This window comes from Bacillus rossius, chromosome 12 (assembly GCF_032445375.1).
Source record: "Bacillus rossius redtenbacheri isolate Brsri chromosome 12, Brsri_v3, whole genome shotgun sequence".
NCBI classification, from domain to species: domain Eukaryota; kingdom Metazoa; phylum Arthropoda; class Insecta; order Phasmatodea; family Bacillidae; genus Bacillus; species Bacillus rossius.
This window is the reverse complement of record NC_086339.1, coordinates 14,622,166-14,638,963: the sequence shown is the minus strand read 5'-3', so window position 1 is coordinate 14,638,963 and position 16,798 is coordinate 14,622,166. Positions and strand designations below refer to the sequence as shown.

At 36.6% G+C, this 16,798-nt stretch overlaps 1 protein-coding gene across 1 annotated transcript in view; it reads left to right on the top strand.

The window, feature by feature from the left end:
* Positions 1-6,411: 6,411 nt before the first annotated feature.
* LOC134537586 (uncharacterized) overlaps positions 6,412-16,798 on the top strand; it is a 49,852-nt gene continuing 39,465 nt past the window's right edge. Inside the window, exons 1-6 of the mRNA XM_063378174.1 lie at positions 6,412-6,560; positions 8,418-8,714; positions 10,900-10,986; positions 13,796-13,960; positions 15,449-15,592; positions 16,445-16,619. Coding sequence (XP_063234244.1) covers positions 8,436-8,714; positions 10,900-10,986; positions 13,796-13,960; positions 15,449-15,592; positions 16,445-16,619 — 850 coding nt within the window. The 5' untranslated portion in view covers positions 6,412-6,560; positions 8,418-8,435. The remainder of the gene's footprint in view (positions 6,561-8,417; positions 8,715-10,899; positions 10,987-13,795; positions 13,961-15,448; positions 15,593-16,444; positions 16,620-16,798) is intronic.

The window sequence follows — 16,798 nt, the reverse complement described above, 5'->3', positions numbered from 1 at the left end:
AGTATGTACTAGTATTTATCATATATCATATAATACATCAGTAATTTACAATTTCATAAGCATGCCATCCAATTTAGATTTGCTTGCAAAAAATATAAGAAATATAATTCCTTCAAAATAATTTTTATTTAGTTTTTTTTTTTTTTTAAATTGGCAAGTTAAAAAAGTTGTACATTAAGTAATGGGGAGGTGACCCAAAAAAAATATTTTTTTCTCAGACTGCTCTGCAGCAGGGATGCATCAGAACCTGCAGTGTCTATAGTTACTACATGATCCTATATTATTTTGACCGTTAAACAACAATGAAATGGATGTAAATGGGTCAAACACATACCAAGTGATGCAGGGGCGCAACAACAGGGCGGGGGAAGGGTATTTTGCCCCCCCCCCCCTCTGAAACCTTGAAGTGGGGGCAAATGGGGGCAAAGAAAGTGCTGTGTAATCAATTTTTAGATAATAAAACTGCTTAAATAGCACCATTTTCCACCTTGAAATACAAATTTTCCCGGAGGAGTAACCCTGGACCCCCTGCTTCAATAGGGGGGATAGATGATTCTTTATAAAAAGGTATATTACCCCCCCTTTGGAAATTTAGTTGTTGCGCCCCTGAAGTGATGGTATGTTTCAAAGCTTCAGTGGTCACAGCAGTGACCTTGTATCATATCAGCTTGTACAAGTTATGAATGCCATTCCTGGGCAGGACCATCCAGAGAAACAAAGGGCTTGTGGGCAAATAATTTTGTCAGACTGCCGTATTATTTAATGTAGGTACATTTTTCCCAAACCCATAATTATAAATATATATATTTAAATGCTGTAAATATTACTGTAGCCACAACTAAGCATGATCTGTGCATGTTGCATTACTTGTAAGGTTTCCTTTGCATTATACTAAAATTAGACTTGTACTTTCCATTCAATATAGTGTTACGCTTATATTGCAGTACAGAGTAAATGGTGAACACTGTTGCCAGATTGATAACTAGGTACTACTCTGGTTATTAAAATTAGGTCATATTGTATACCATCATTATTTATAATAATTTTTAATATTTTTAAATTATACTATATCTTAATTTTTCTAAGCCTATAAAATAATGTGTACTGACAGTATTATTACAGTTGTAAAGTCATAATGACAAAAAAAAATAATTAAATTCTAAACGTTAAACACCAATTATTATTTCACAGAAGCAAATATTTTTAAGTCAGTCACTTTTAATAACCAAACATTCCATGAAAGTATGTGCAATGCTGGAAAGAGCCAAACTTCTAAAAATTAAATTAAATAAACCAAATGTTCAAAAAAATTGTTGAAACTAAGATGGCATCTTTCAATTACATCTTGTTAGAAAAAAATGGAAATAATAAGATGGACGTCCTGATAAGATATACTAGGAAAAAGTATTTCCACAATTCTCATTCCAAATTTTACCTTACAAAATAATTTTTTTTCTATGCATTTACCAAATTTTCATAACATTACAATGTTGTGTCTGAAATATTTGTGCTCTATGACGTGCATTTCGCAACAGAGCACACAGAAACAAGGACATCACTAATGGCAGTAATCGTGCATTGGAAAGAGGAAATAATTTCCCAGTTAAATACACATTGCAATCAGTGGCGTCTCGTCAGGGCAAGCAAGGCAAGCAGTGCTTGCCCAGGCAGTTTCCAGACATTGTATTTTTTAAATAAATATTTTATTCAGAATAGTATTTTACTTTGGCTCGTGCAGTTAGGTGTATGTATTTTTTACACTATCTTCTTGGGACCCAATACTGTAAACTGTGCGCTATAAAAAAAGAACTCGTTGACACAAAAACATGCTGTTTTAGAAGCGTTTCTAGGTTTAGAAGCGCTGGTAGGATCGCTTTCAGCAGGAAGGCTGCCGCAGTAGTTTCCTTTCGGGAGGGGGGTGGCATGGTACAAAGGTTCAGGGAGGGGATTGGCTGGAAAAATACGCGGTAGAAGCTACGAAGGTAACGCTTTCTTGCCGAACTGGAGCGAACATGGCCGAAGCAGACGGTGGAATTTTTCCGCCGACTGCTTCGGCTATGTCCGGTACAGTTCGGCACGGCAGGTGGCGATGTCGCGTTTCAGTCGGCGGTCGTCTCTCGGGGCGCGCACATCTCTCCCGCGGGCTGTTGGCTGGCAGTGCGTGGGGGATTTGTGGGCGTACGATGATACTACACTCCCACTTAGTATATAAATTATGTAGAGTAGGTATTTTACTATCAGAATAATGTAAGTCAATCATTATTTTTCAAAAATAATGTATTTAAAAAAAATGTCAATTTTTCTACCTGTGGAATAGTCAATGTTCAGTTAAGAAAACTACTTAAATAGCACCATTTTGTACCTTGAAATCCATATTTTCCCGGCGGAGGGCCCCCAGACCCCCCCCCCTCCCCAACCTCATCATGTTTTGGTGTGAACGGAGTTATTGCTTCCCCTCATGTAAGCCTCACGCCTCGCCACTGATTGCAATGTAAGGTTGAGATGAGATAGCATAAACTCAAGCACCGCAAAAAAAAAAAAAATTTGCAACTGAATCGGGGATTCCCTTGTACCCAAACCCGAGGGCACCCTCTTACTCCTCTTCACACACACACACCCCTAACCACTTTCCTAGAAATCAACCTAAATAAAACGTCAATGTACAAGCCAACCACTTTACACACCAACTTTATAACACTGTGTGTTCGAGATGATTTGACAAATTAAGTTTTTAAATTTGTGCAGGTTCTAAATACTAGAAATCTATGAAAACATGTGGTAGATATGACAAAGATTTGAATACAGAAAACAATTGTGTGTTTAAAAAATGCAAACTTACTAACATTTATCATATATGCCAAGTCACAGTTATTTAATTTCATTGGTAAGCAAAATTCGCACTTTTTAAAGTGGCAAATTCTTGTAAAATAAGCATTTACAATAAACTAATCAAAGTACTAGCCATGCAATTACTCATTATGTGGTTAATGACAGAATACCAAAATACAACACAATGATTTGGATTAAAAGAATCGACTGATTCTCTACTATTTATTTCTTTTAAAGTATGTACTGTATTTACCTTCAGAAGGGTGACCCCTTCGTATGGGTTGCATCCTTAATTTTGGGCAAAAAAATTCCTAACATTTTTATCATAAGGGTCACCCTTGAATATGAGTCATTCAATATAAATGTATCCAGTAGACTACAAGCGAAGTCTTTATGGTCTGTGTCTTAGCTTATTGCTGCATAAGAAATGGCACTTATATCCTTTGTCTTTCCCCTCTTAATCCTGTATGACCCATTCTCTCTCTCTCTCTCCCCCCCCCCCCCCACACACGGGTCAATTCAACATAGTCCTATCTAACAAAAAATACTAAGGAAAAGAATTTGTGTTTTTATACCTATATTTCCCTTCTCGTATTCCCCAAGACAGAAAAGACTGCAGGCCATTTCCTCGTCAATTTTTTGTCAGTTCCTTCAATAAAAACAAGCACTCACTTTACAGCTGTTTTGTCGTGAATGAAATGGCAAACTTCGTCTCTATCGCCAGCTTATGCCTAGTGGCCATGCTGACGATGTACTTTCGTGCATCATTGAGTAGTTGCTACCTCAGATACGTCCGTTATTATGTGGAGCAGCTGCGCACAGTCTTGAAGCCTTCCTCGCCCTAGCCAGGAATGAGGAGTAGGACCTGAAGAGGCCCTGAGCCACCAGAGGTATCACTATGCCCCACCCATCCCCACCAGCACAAGATCCATGCGGCCCGAAGATGCCCAGGTGGTCATTCCACACATAGAGCCGCCGCCACCACCACCAAACAACAATTACCAGGCACACACCCCATCCCGAAGGAGGTGTTTGGCATCGCAAACAGGTTCACCCAACCAGGCTGCATGGCAAAAATGCCAGGAGACTGTCGCAGAGCTAAGCACCACTAGCCCAATGTGTGTCCGCTGGCAGTCATGAGAGGGCGAGTTCATGACTCTGGGAAATGCCAACTAGGGAGTGGTGACACACATGGCAAACCCCCCCCCCCCCCCCCTCTTCCCAGCTCCACCCAGACATTCACCTTCCCACCCACCATGGACGAGTCGGGCCACTGTGTAGCAACTGTTTTCAGACACGTCAGGGTCGTCGGTCGGCGATGCCACACCCAGGTACCACCGATTACCCCATGCACGATCACATGGCTCTGAAGGCCACCATCCCATCCACCCAGGACTCGTAGGCGAGGTTTTTCTTCACCTGTTTGGAACCCATCCTGGGTTTCTGGTGAGCGATGCTGCCCACCTGACATCAGTGCTGCCCCCTTCTGTGCCACTTCATTTGTACTAAATGGTCAGAAGGCCGAGTTACCAATGATGACACCATATACACAATTATGTAAATTCGCTTCCCACTGCTGAATAAGTGAGCATTAAGGCGTGCCGTGCAGAGTGCCAGCTCTAGAGGTAGCAATAGCATATTTCACCAGCAGTGCAATAAAAGAGCTTATCATGTCAGTAAACCTATGCCAACGCATCGTGCATTTAAAAATTGACATGGCCACACACTCACCACTTTCTTAATCAGTATCTCTGGCAGCTGATACAGTCAGGTAATTCAGTGACACCATTATCTGTCGTCTGCTGGCCACAAATGCGATGTCACACACTGAGACAGAGTCCCGTGTCCAAACTGTGTACTGCCACACAGCCGTATTGCTAGTTGGCGCCCTGAACAATGTCATCAGCATCGCCACTAACATGGAAAATTGTGACAGGATGGCAGTGTATAATATCTAATGACGACTATTTTGAAGAGAATAACATTAACTTAGACAAATTAATAAACTTCTCTACAAGACATTACAAGCAACTGGTGTTTTTCAAGTAAAAAATTGCCATATAAATATTACATATATATTAAAACCCTTTGTCACGCGGGAAAGTAAATTATAAGATGTTTAGATGTTAAGTTGTACGTAAAACATTTATTAGCTTTTTATGGATGTGGTGCACGAGGGCAGTGTCCCTCCCCTCTTGTAACAGTCTTTGGGAGTTCGTGGTACAAGACAGGGGTTACAGACATATGGGAAAGATGCAAAGCTTACATCACTGAGATCTGCCTGCTGGAAACTCCGATTAATCAACTGAAACTTTTGGTACTTAATTCACCACTAATACCTGAACTAGTTTACTGTGCAGGACATAACCCTCCCACTCTAACTTCTTTTTGCCGCGCGACCGCACCATTAAATTTTGAAAAGAATACATGGCCGACTAATTTGGTGTGCAGTATTTCTATATCAGGGTGGATGCTAGAAGACGTACACAGTAATGTGAAGTGCAACTTATGTTAACAGTGTTTCCAATGTAATTTGTCGCATACCGATTCAGGCTTAATATCTGCCCACCGGCTTGTGTAAATAAATAATGCCTGCCAAAACATTTGTTTTATTCAGTAGTTCTCATCCCAACCTACTTAGGAATCAACCACCTATTATGTGTAGGGAGCGCCCAAGGATGATGTTAATATGTTCAGTCTTCACCAAAAGGTAAAGCAACCGAGCTTAGTGAGCCACACTGGGGCTCACCACTTTGGAAACCCTCTCCCCGAAACATCCCTCTCCTCATGCTATACTGTGAGCAGGCGCACAGTTATATTTGTATCGTTTTCAGCAAGCACACATCTACATTATTACTTTTTTTTTTGCATTTCTTTTCTTATATCAGAATACTCCAAACTCGGCATCTCATTCCAAAACAGAGTAGTGCAACATATGGTGCCCAATATGGGTCTCATACCCTTGACCGCGATATTAAGAATGCTCCACCGACCGAGCTGGTGCACGGTTTTCACATTTCCTCTTTACTAACTGGTGACTGGAGTCACCATTAATTCATTTACGCCATTCCTTCATTACCCAGAACAATGCGACCCCTACTTCTCCTACCAAATAACAGTAGCACGATATTAATATTCCCTCTGTAAGGTGCGACTCTTATTACGAGGAGAAATATAAATATCTATTTGGCTTCCAGTTACAAGGTGACCATCATAATAATAAGGCGTTATTATTTATATCTAAAAGTAATATATTTGTAATAAATAACCGATGGTTTTGGAACACTGCCGTTTATGTTTAAAAAAGTATTTATTTATTTATTTATTTATAATTAATGTTCTATTGTATTGTCAGAGCAATTTCATAATCAAACATATCTTTGCTCTCCATTTAAATTTTTCATAACATCTTATTTTCTTACGAGTTTGTTAACTGAGTCAAAAGGTTTTAATTTATATTGTTTGAGTATAATTTTTTCTTTATTGTTTAAAAACCTTTCAAAGATTAAAGAGAAAAACAGCAGAAACCTACCCTGTTGGTTTATGTTTTATGGCCGTTGGCACGCTTTTCTTTTTCCCATCGAATGAAAAGGTCTTCCGCTTTTGGTAGTACTTCCGGTTGTTCTTATCTGGCATTTTGTAAGTTTGTGCATTGTTTTTAATTGTTAAGATTTGATATTTGCTGTGAGTGGCAAAATATCCGTTGCTGGAAGCTGAAAACTCTGTAAAGTGTAAGTATTTGTGCTTTTTTTTGTTACAATCATAACAATTTTAAATATGTATATAAGTATCGAAGGTTTTATAACCGGCGTCATGTCATTTACTTGTTTTGTTTATAAAATATAATTTCAAATTGAAATGGATTCTACTTACATAGACTTCGTGAAAAAAAATAAAACTTATTTTAACTTAACATTTATTTAATATTGTGAGTCGTATTTGGTTTAGTAGCTGCCATTTTGAAATATTTTGTATTTGAATGTGCCCAATGTACGTTGTATTTTGATGTAAGTGAATTGAAAATTTGCGTTTTTCAAAAGAAAAAAAAAACTTTTTTATAAACTTTCTCATAATGTTTATAGATTTAAGGTCCGTCTACAACAGCCCGAACCTGTGGGCGATCTGCATTCTTATCCGAATGTGAATGACGTCACTTTGTCGCCCGAAAGACTTCGCTGCCTACATTTGCGATGTCCGATTGCACTGATTTTGTAGTCACTAGAGCGCTGTAAATTTATAGTGCTTAGATAGGCGTTTTTTTTTTAAATTCATTTTGTTTAACGTTTTTATGCATTGTAAATGAGTATGCTTTTTTGTTTTGAATATTAATTTATCTTGGGGAAGTTGTGACAGTTCAATAAATATTAAGTTCTTGGTTTAGGAAAAAGTAAATGCTAATAATTGCATTCTAATCACACTGCCAAAAATAAATTCTTGTGTTCTGCCTCTGAGAAGCGCTGGTTGTAATCGGACAGCACTATTCACTATTTCTTCTTGGTCTTCGTGGCTTCCTGCTCCTGTCACGTCGACTAGCTACATTAAAACTACTTTATACTTAGTGTAGATAGTAAAATTCTAAAGTTGCAGTTTCTCTGTAAGTAAAATAATGAAATCCTTAAATTGTTGTTTTTGAACACTTTTAAGAAGTTCCTCTATTTATCCTGAAAATAGTGTAGTAACTTTTCCTCTCAGGAACAAACCCCCCAAACCTTGGGCACCTGTCTGGTAATGGCCACCAAAAAATACAAAAAAAAATTAAAATTAAAATTTAACAATTTTTTTTTTTTTTTTTAATTTTGCATATTACTAGATACACTCTACAAATGTCCAGAAAACAAAAAGCAGAAAATTATTCACCAAAAATTTATATGAAGATGCAATTGGGAAGGCCTAACACAATAGTACGTACTCAATTTTTTAATACTTGGAATTTTTATTCAAAAACACACTAAACACATTAAAAGTAAGTATCAATAAAATTACACGTGCCAACATTCTTAATGCCATTATATTTTATGCTCATTTTAGAAGTAAATTTATACTTACTATACTGTACATAAATAATATCTTTAAACTCAGTATATATACAGCATGATAAATGACTCGTTAATAATACTACACGACAGCTTTTATAAATTTACAACTAAAATGACTGCTCTAATCTCGGACTGCAGAAATGCAAGCAGAAATACAGAAGAAGTTAAGTTGGCAGATGCTTTCATTGCATTTTTGCATCTTGACTTTTTGCTTAGTTTAGAAAATCAGATTTGGGCTTGTGTTAGTTAAAAGTAACAAATGGAGTTTATAGGTTATAGTATAGATGGGTTGCAGATGCTGTGAGCAGAATATTTTGTATAAAATAACATATGAATTTGTATGGTTTTTGCATTTTAATTTTTAATATATTCAAAATATTGCTGAGAGATTAAAGTAAGAAAGATTTTTTTTTTAATGGTTTTGTTTGAAGTTCACATGTGATGGTTTAGTGCTCCAGTGCAGTAATCACCTCTGGATGGAGCAATCATCGATTAGCTACCAAGCTAAATATATGTTCAGCTGATTTTTTGATACAGTTTGTTTTTGTTTAGGGTGCCCACAGTTTAGTCATGTCAGCAGATGAAAATGACGTCGTAGATCTTGAGGACAACGCCAGTAATGACATTTCAGAGAAGATCAAGGTAGAGCCGCAGGAATGCAACCCGCCAACTGTCGGGAAGAGGGCCACGATGTGGCCTTTGGTGGTCTCGTTGAAGGAGTCTGTCGACCACCTGACGGAGCTCACATTGCTGGATCCCGACGACAAAGATGATGTGACGGACATATGCTCCGAGCTCAAAAAGATCAAGGAGTTGACAGACAAGCTGTCTGTGGTTTCAGGGAACCAGGTGAGGCGTTATTTAAAAAAAAAAAAAAAAAAAATGCAAATTCTGGCTTTAGTAGTGTGAAGTAAAGCAATTACTAAAGCTAGCTACTTTTTGTTTATACAATGTACTCTTGATTAACTGAGTTTATGTGGGCTGTGGCTACCTCAGATAAGCAAAATCTCGGATAACACATATAATAAGAAATCAGTTTTGGTCATCGGTTTTTTCAGTGGTATCATTTTTCAGGGTGATGATTTTTGAGTTTTTCTTTGGTGTGGATTCTTTTAGTCAGTTAATGATTTCCCCATTATGTATATAGTATCTGTAAGGTTAATTTGTTTTACGCTTTCTATAATGTTTAAAACATAGATCTATGTTCTCTGGCAAATGTTTCAACAGTCTTTGCCACCAATGGTGCTGTAGGTCTGCTTGGATAATATGGAACCCAGTTAATCGAGACTAATGTAGCAATAAATATGAGGATGACAAAGCTTTACCCAGGAGAAGTAAAACTTACAATTATACGATTATAAGAAGGTCCCATGAAATTGGTTTTATTAATTTGGATATTTCATAATAGTGATATATCTATGGTGTAATACAATATGATTATTTTTGCATATGTACAATACAATGCACTTCCATGATGTAGTATGTACATAGCTCTGGTACAATAATTGTATTTACGTAACTCTCTGTGTACTAAGCATTTGCGCATGTGTCATGCGGTTTCTGCAACTAGAGTAACCTTACATTGAAATTGGAGGTTTGGGTGGGATATGCTATATACAGATTCACTCATAGATTGCAGTATGTACATGGTTTATGGTGCGCGCTGTTGTGAAATCTCACATTATGAATTTCAGAATATGTTTGTCTTTGGAATTCTGATTGTACCAGAAGCATTTTAAGCACTCTTATCATAATTTATAATATTTTATTCTATCATGATTATAAATTTGTAATAAATCACCACCTTTTTTTACTCTATAACGTATAACTAGAAACCATTTACACGTGTTCATTGGTACAAATTCATACGAAATACTAGAGTGGAATTGGAAAGTTAAAAGTTTATAAAGTAATTAATAACTCATACCTTCTATTCACTATTGCTACCACTGTCCAAAGTCAATACCCCTTCGATAAGAGTAGCACAGGGCTGACCAGAAGAATGAGGTTGGGGTGATGAAGATGACTAGGATGAATTTGGATGGAGCCAAACTTATCTAAAACCTTTTCTCATCATCTTGGAAGTTCATCAGCTCTCCACAAATCTTCTTCCATGTTTTTTTACCTTTTCTGCATAATTTTTCCATTTTTCTTTGATACATGGTCATAACCTTGTGTTATTAGTTAATAACTCCATATCATGCTCCTTGAAAGGTGTGTTGTGCAGTCTTGCTAACGATTTCACTTGGGCCTATACCATTTCAATAGGGTTGAGTTCAGGTTACAATGATATGGGGGTTGTAAAGTACAGTTCATCTTATACTTTTGGCTATTCAATATTTTTTTTATATTTATGCCTTTCCCATCCTACTGTGTGTAGCACTTACAGCTCAATCATATTCACATCGTAGGAAATGGTTTTCTCGTGAGCCACTGTCTTACATCCCTCACACGCCAACGTTGAATGGGAATCGGTTCACATATTCTGTGTGGTATGACACGTTATCTAAAACAATAACGGAGTCCTCTGGAGTGTTAGGCAAAAGTTTTTTTTGGCAAACCACTTTTATTATCCATCTGCAGTCATTTCATTGTGTCATTTTGCACAAGAAAGTAAGGGCAGTGTTTTGAAATTGGCATGTATTTGTGTAATTGTAAAATGTACCAATGCCTTAGTTTAAAAGTGAGTTAGTAATAACAGTAGCAAGATTAAAGTAAGTAAATTTTTTTTCTAATGTATTTGGCATATACATTTTTGCACAAACTATCTGCTAGATAAATTACATTAATTGAATTTACTATAGTTGAAGTTCAGAATTTTGTGATTGGAGTTGGTTTTTGATTAAAATGGTATTAATTTCGTGATTTCAGTTTCATTTCAGTGCTTTAACTTGCATTTCGGTGTTTTTTTTAGTTATATTGACATCCATTTCGGTTGTATCGCAATTCGCCATGATATAATGTTGTCCCTATCAATAGCCCAATCTCTTGTGATTTTGTCCAGTAGTCTGTAATTTTTTAATTTACGTTACAGAAAGGAAAAAATGATGGAAAAGCAGCAGATGCCCATAAATACCAGTATGTTGCGAAGATCCAAGGCCTTCGTCAGCAACATTTTAAGGTATTGTTTTGACAAAAAAATGCTAATGATTTGTTTGTTTCATTAGTTCCTTTCTATGGGTAGTGATCTGTCAGTTGTATTCAGTTTGGTTTAAATGGTTGTCATTGTCAGTGTACTGAATTCGAGTCTTGCTCTGTCTTATTTAATATTATGGTCCATTTCATTACATTGGTGAACTTTTTGTCCTTATTATGTTTTCTAATGAGTTATTGATATTTTAGTTAATTTCACATCAAATATTATTATATTTTAAATTAAGGTCATTGCTTTATGTACTAATGTTCAATGACAGTACCATCGTGGCCTGAATGTTTTTTTTTGTGGTGGTCTATTTGCTGATTTTGGCAATATCAAAATTAAAAATAAATTGATATACATAGAATGTTGGCGTTTAATAATAAAAAAAATTACAATGTTGGTACAAAATCCTGTGGATTAAATACAGTAGAACCCGGTTATAGTGAACCCGCCTATAATGAATTCCCGTTTATTGTGAATTTCCGTCTCGGTCCCGGCAAAATGATGTGAGGTTATGTATTAATTTATTGGATATAGCGCACAACTTTTGTCAATGTTGATACGTTTTCCCGTGTACCACGAACAAATTTTGCCGACATAATGCACAATTATCTCAAATATTTTGATATGATTACAAGTATTTTCACAAAACGTCTATTCTGGATCACATTAACGTTTTTCTCCGCAATACGCTACTCGATTGTTCACTGTTCATATTATAAACAAGTCGTAATCGAGTGGCCTCGGTAGGCTACGTGTAGCCAGAAATGGTGCTCAGTTTGGTGAAAATAAAAAATAGTTTTCCCTGCATAGTTAAAGAATGGGCGAACGCGTGTACATTTAATAAGTTATCAAAATTAAACATAAATTACCGCCACACAAATACGTATGTACATTATAGCAACAAATTCAAAATTTTTCGTCTCATTTTTATCGTTCACGTTTCGGACATTTTGATTGAGTAAGGTTCGTAAGACTACCACTAGATAGAACTCTGTGGACTAATGTTTTCCATAGAAAGTAAGAAATTTTCGTTCCAGCTTTAGCAACTGCGATACTAAATGATACGTAGTGATCTTTGATGCGCCAGACTCGTTATTTTTCGTTTATTTACTTTTGACGGTAAAAAGAATTTCGTGTTATTAAGCTGCAAATGTGCTTCAATAAGAAATACGTACATAAAAATGGGTGAAAAACGCATTAAAAAACGTAAGGCATTATCTGTGCGAGATAAACTGGACATTGTTAAAAAGGTAGACTCCAACCCCACTGTCCCGCACGTGTTAATATCAAAGGAACTGGGAATTGCAACATCTACATTAAATGCAATATTAAACAAGCTGAACAATCTTCTTTCTCAAGCTGCGAATACGTCACAGAGTATTAAACGCCTGAAAAAAGGAAAATACGCCGATGTCGAAGAACCATTAATAGAAAGTTTGTACATGTGTAGTGTATTAAAACTATCTGCATTTGCTCATAAAACTGTTGCTTTGAGTATTTTCATTCGTTCTTTTCTTGGCTTAGGGATATGTGTAGTTAAGATTATGCTTTTGAGTATGTATTGCCAATATAAAAGTTTTCCCAGATATAAAGTTTCCCCAACCAAAACATGACACCACCATGCTTGCGCTTCTCCAACCCTAGCTGCCGGTAATGAGTTTGCAGTTTGCATAACCAAACAAAATAGCAGATCAGAAAAAAACATTTTAACAAAATGGAAGGCATAGTTTACCAAGCTACTATGAAAACAATACTCTCCAAAATAGGTACAAACAAACTTGACATTTATTTGCCACCTTTGTTTGTCGACCACCGCAAGGTAAATCGTGGAAAAACCACAAAAACTGGGGTTGTTTTGAGGTGACGAACAGAAAGTTCTGCGTGCATTTTGGATTATGGTAGTTTATTAATGGATGAGTACTGTGAATGAATGCAGAGTGGAAAGACTATAATCTGTCTCACGCTTAGATTGCAGTACAGAGTAAATAGCTACCACTGTTTCCAGATTGATACTATCCGGCTTTTTGACATTAAATATCTTAGTTTAAAAATGAAAATAATTTGTTTTTTTTGTTTTTTCTTATATCATAAATTAATGTCGAATGACGGTATTGTTACAGTTGTATTGATTCTTACCAAAGAAAATAATTCATTGCTTAACACCAATAATTATTTTAAGAAGAAACTACTTATAGCAAAATATGTTTTCGAAATTCTATTCCAAATTTACGTTACAAATCACAATGTCTCAGAAACATTTAAAAAAATTAAAAAAAAAAAAATAATATGTTGACAACTACACTGTTTTACAATAGGCACATAAGCCTAGAAACAACACAAACTCTGATGTTAAACATGATCAGGAACACAAGAAAATGTCCAACGAATCGGGCTCAGACCTTTCAGTTCAAGAACACTGTGTATTACATCTGAAAAGAACTCTATTTATCTCATGTTAAAGTAGCTAAACTCCGGACCTTAAACTAAAACTTTTGTGCTCTATGGTACTATGGCAGAGGAGCAACAACTAAATTTCCAAAATTGGGGGGCAATATACCTTTTTATAAAGAATTATCTATCACCCCTATTGAAACGGGGGGTTCGGGTGTCCTCCCCCGGGAAAATTTGTATTTCAAGGTGGAAAATTGTGCTATTTAAGCAATTTTTATTATCTGAAAATTGATTACACAGCACTTTCTTGGCCCCCGTTTGAACGAGGACAGCGGCTGTTGGCAGAAATGGTGCCAGGAAGGAGAGGGTAGATATGGCCGTGCCTTGCTGTGTGCAGGACATGAGGAACATGCTGCAGAATGCCCTGGGCCTGGGCTCGGTCAAGTTCTCCCCCACGGTCCGCAACTCCCCCTTCGTCGAGATCAACTTCACCAACGAGGAGCTCATGGACAAAGGCTTGAAGGTCATCCGCAACAAGCCGCTGGGTCTCACCTTGTGCGTGGTGAGTGCTGCTCTACCCTGCTCTCTTGGTGTGTGTGTGCCTTCAGCTTTAGCTGCGTACACTCACACTCTTTTTCCCTATGAATTTGTCAAATGTGCTAGGTAAGTTTTAGAGGGTCTGTGAGTATTTACCGATCTAAGAAAATATATTGCTAGGTTCTTCATTTTCTTGCATTTTACATTTCTTTTATGTTCCCATATAAATATATATACTCATCTCTTTTTGGTTTACTGTTTTTTGCATTAATTTTTCAGGTTCTATTTTGTAATTTAAAGAAATAATTTCAACCATATTTAATTTCATTAAAAGAGTGTTTTATATTGAAATCAAATAAAAAATATATATATTTGCTGAAGCCTAGTGTGTATCGTAAATTTACAAATATTAAAGTTTTTGTGTTTTAACCCCTATTAAAACCAGAATTTTAATAAACTAAAAAAATACGCAATACGTAATTCTAGATGCAAGTTTTTTTACTATTTAACTTTTTATTCTCATTGAATTTGAAGTGTTAGTTTTTTGTTTTTAAAACACATTTACCTACCCCTTTTACCAACTTTAGGGTTTTAATTTGGCAAACTGGAAAAATTGTGGTTGGTAATTTTTTTTTATTATTATACTCATAATTATTTAATATGCTTAATTTATTTCAGAAATATAATTATTAACTTTAAAACCTTACTACCCGTTTTCATAACTTATTATCTTAAAACCTTACTTTGCCCTTTTTCACCATCTTAGGGTGGAATTCTGGAATTATATATAGACTAGTTTATAAGTTAGCCAAAGACCTTTAAAATAGAAACAAAGTTCATCAAAATCCATTTATTAGGTTTTGATTGATGCTCGAACAATCAGGCAAACAGACAAAAGTTTTAAAAACTAAATTTTTGGGTACTAAATAATTTTAAATAGCCATTTTTCAGGTTTTTTTTCCCCCTTCATTTCACCCATTATACAGACTTTTTGCCACGAGCAGTTTTATTATCAGTGTAGATGTTGTTATATTCACCATAACAAGCCCACAAAATATTTTGTTTTGAGAGGGTAGATACTGTAGTTCTTTTTTTATTATTATTGTCTTTATTCCCCACTTCTCTCAGCTGGCATGTGTTTGATATGAACGTCACTTTTTAAAAGTCTCTCAACGTTAACATATTTAACTTTATCTTGATTTTTTTCTAACATTAAAATAGCAAAGGAAAGAGAGAAATTGCCGGTAACACAAGTAGTCGCTCACAGTTTCCATGAAGTAAAGTGTAGTGGTAATAGTGGGCTGGGAATAGTGGTGGATCCAGTATTCTGGTTCGGGAGGGGCTTGACCCAGCTGAGGCTAGGCTTTATCAAGGCAAACACCAAAACAATAGTGGACCCAGATGCTTTTGGAGGGGGCTTGAGCTACTGGCTGGGAACCGTCAGGGGTGCCGTGACGTCGGGCACGGATCTGTGTCCCGATGGCCGTAGCGGAGTGGGGGGGTGCTGCTCCAGGTGGAGACCAGGAAGGTGCAGAAGGACCGCCTGCCCCCCGAGAGCATCCTGGAAGCAGTGGACTCGGAGTTCGACCCCATCGTCAAGTTCAAGGAGTCCTTGCTGCGCTCCCGGGAGCTCACAGAGGAGGAGCACGACAGAATGGTGGGGTACTTGGCTTCGTTGCCGTGCTTCTTTTGTTTTTTGCGTTACCTTTAATGTTGATGTAGGTTTGGGGCGAGTTGGCGCAGGTAATATCTGTTCATTTCTTTGAAGGGAAGCTGGAAAGACGTGCTGAAAACTGCATTTTACTGTAAGTCTGCTGTTTTTTCTTTTTTTTTAATTGTTTGGCTGTAAAGATTTTTAAGGTACCGGGATTGGTTGAATTGCAGATAAACTAGGGGACAGAAAACTGGGACTTATACAGTACTATGATGGAAAATAATGATAATATTTTTTTCTTTGGAGGTGGGTGAAATAACCGGCAAAGAGCCCTTGGATTCTTAAAACGTGCAACACGGATGAAATTTTGAGAATCAAGGAATCAGCACACACAAAATTAGTACACATGCAGACAAAAAAAAAATTCATATCCATTATTGTGATAAATTTTAGTTATGTTTTGCTCGTCCGTGTAAGATATTATTTAAGACCTTTTGCAAAATGATCCTGATTTGAATATTGATGTATCAGAAGTTGAATTTTCACAAGTGTAAAACTTGTGTGCAAGCTTGTAGCTTTTCAAGGATATCATTTTCCTCGCAGAAAAAGCATTTTGTAGGTGCTATTCCTCATGTTGGCTGCAATGGAATGTCTGTCTCTCTAGTAAGGGTTAACATTGACTTGTTTGGAAAATTGTGGCTTTTATTCATTTATTCATTGTGCTTTGTGTATAGAATTGTACATGCTTTCGTAATATTTTACTATAAGACTGTCTTACGACAGTAGCTATTTACAGCCAGTTGCTGAGTGTGTTCAAGGAACTAATATTGGTTTAATTTTTTTTTTCTGCTATAGGTGGAGTGGAAGGATAAGTTTACTCGTCATGTACTCTCGAAGATGTGCGAGAAGTTGGACCCTGATGTTCACATTATTGTCAAAGATCGCACGGAAGGGTACTTTTTCAAGTTGGAGAAGATTAGGTCCACTGTTTCATTGTCATCTGAGTCTGAACGGTACCAGACCTACAGTGGTAAGCAGATTCTCAGTTTTTATGCGCTGATTAACATTGATAATGTCATAATGATGGAAAAAAAAAACTATTTGATTGTAACTCCATACCATTCTTGCCGTAACTCTAATTGTTTACTTATAAATAACAAATTATTATTAGAGCTGGGCGGGATCACGATTTTTCGGGAAATATCGGGA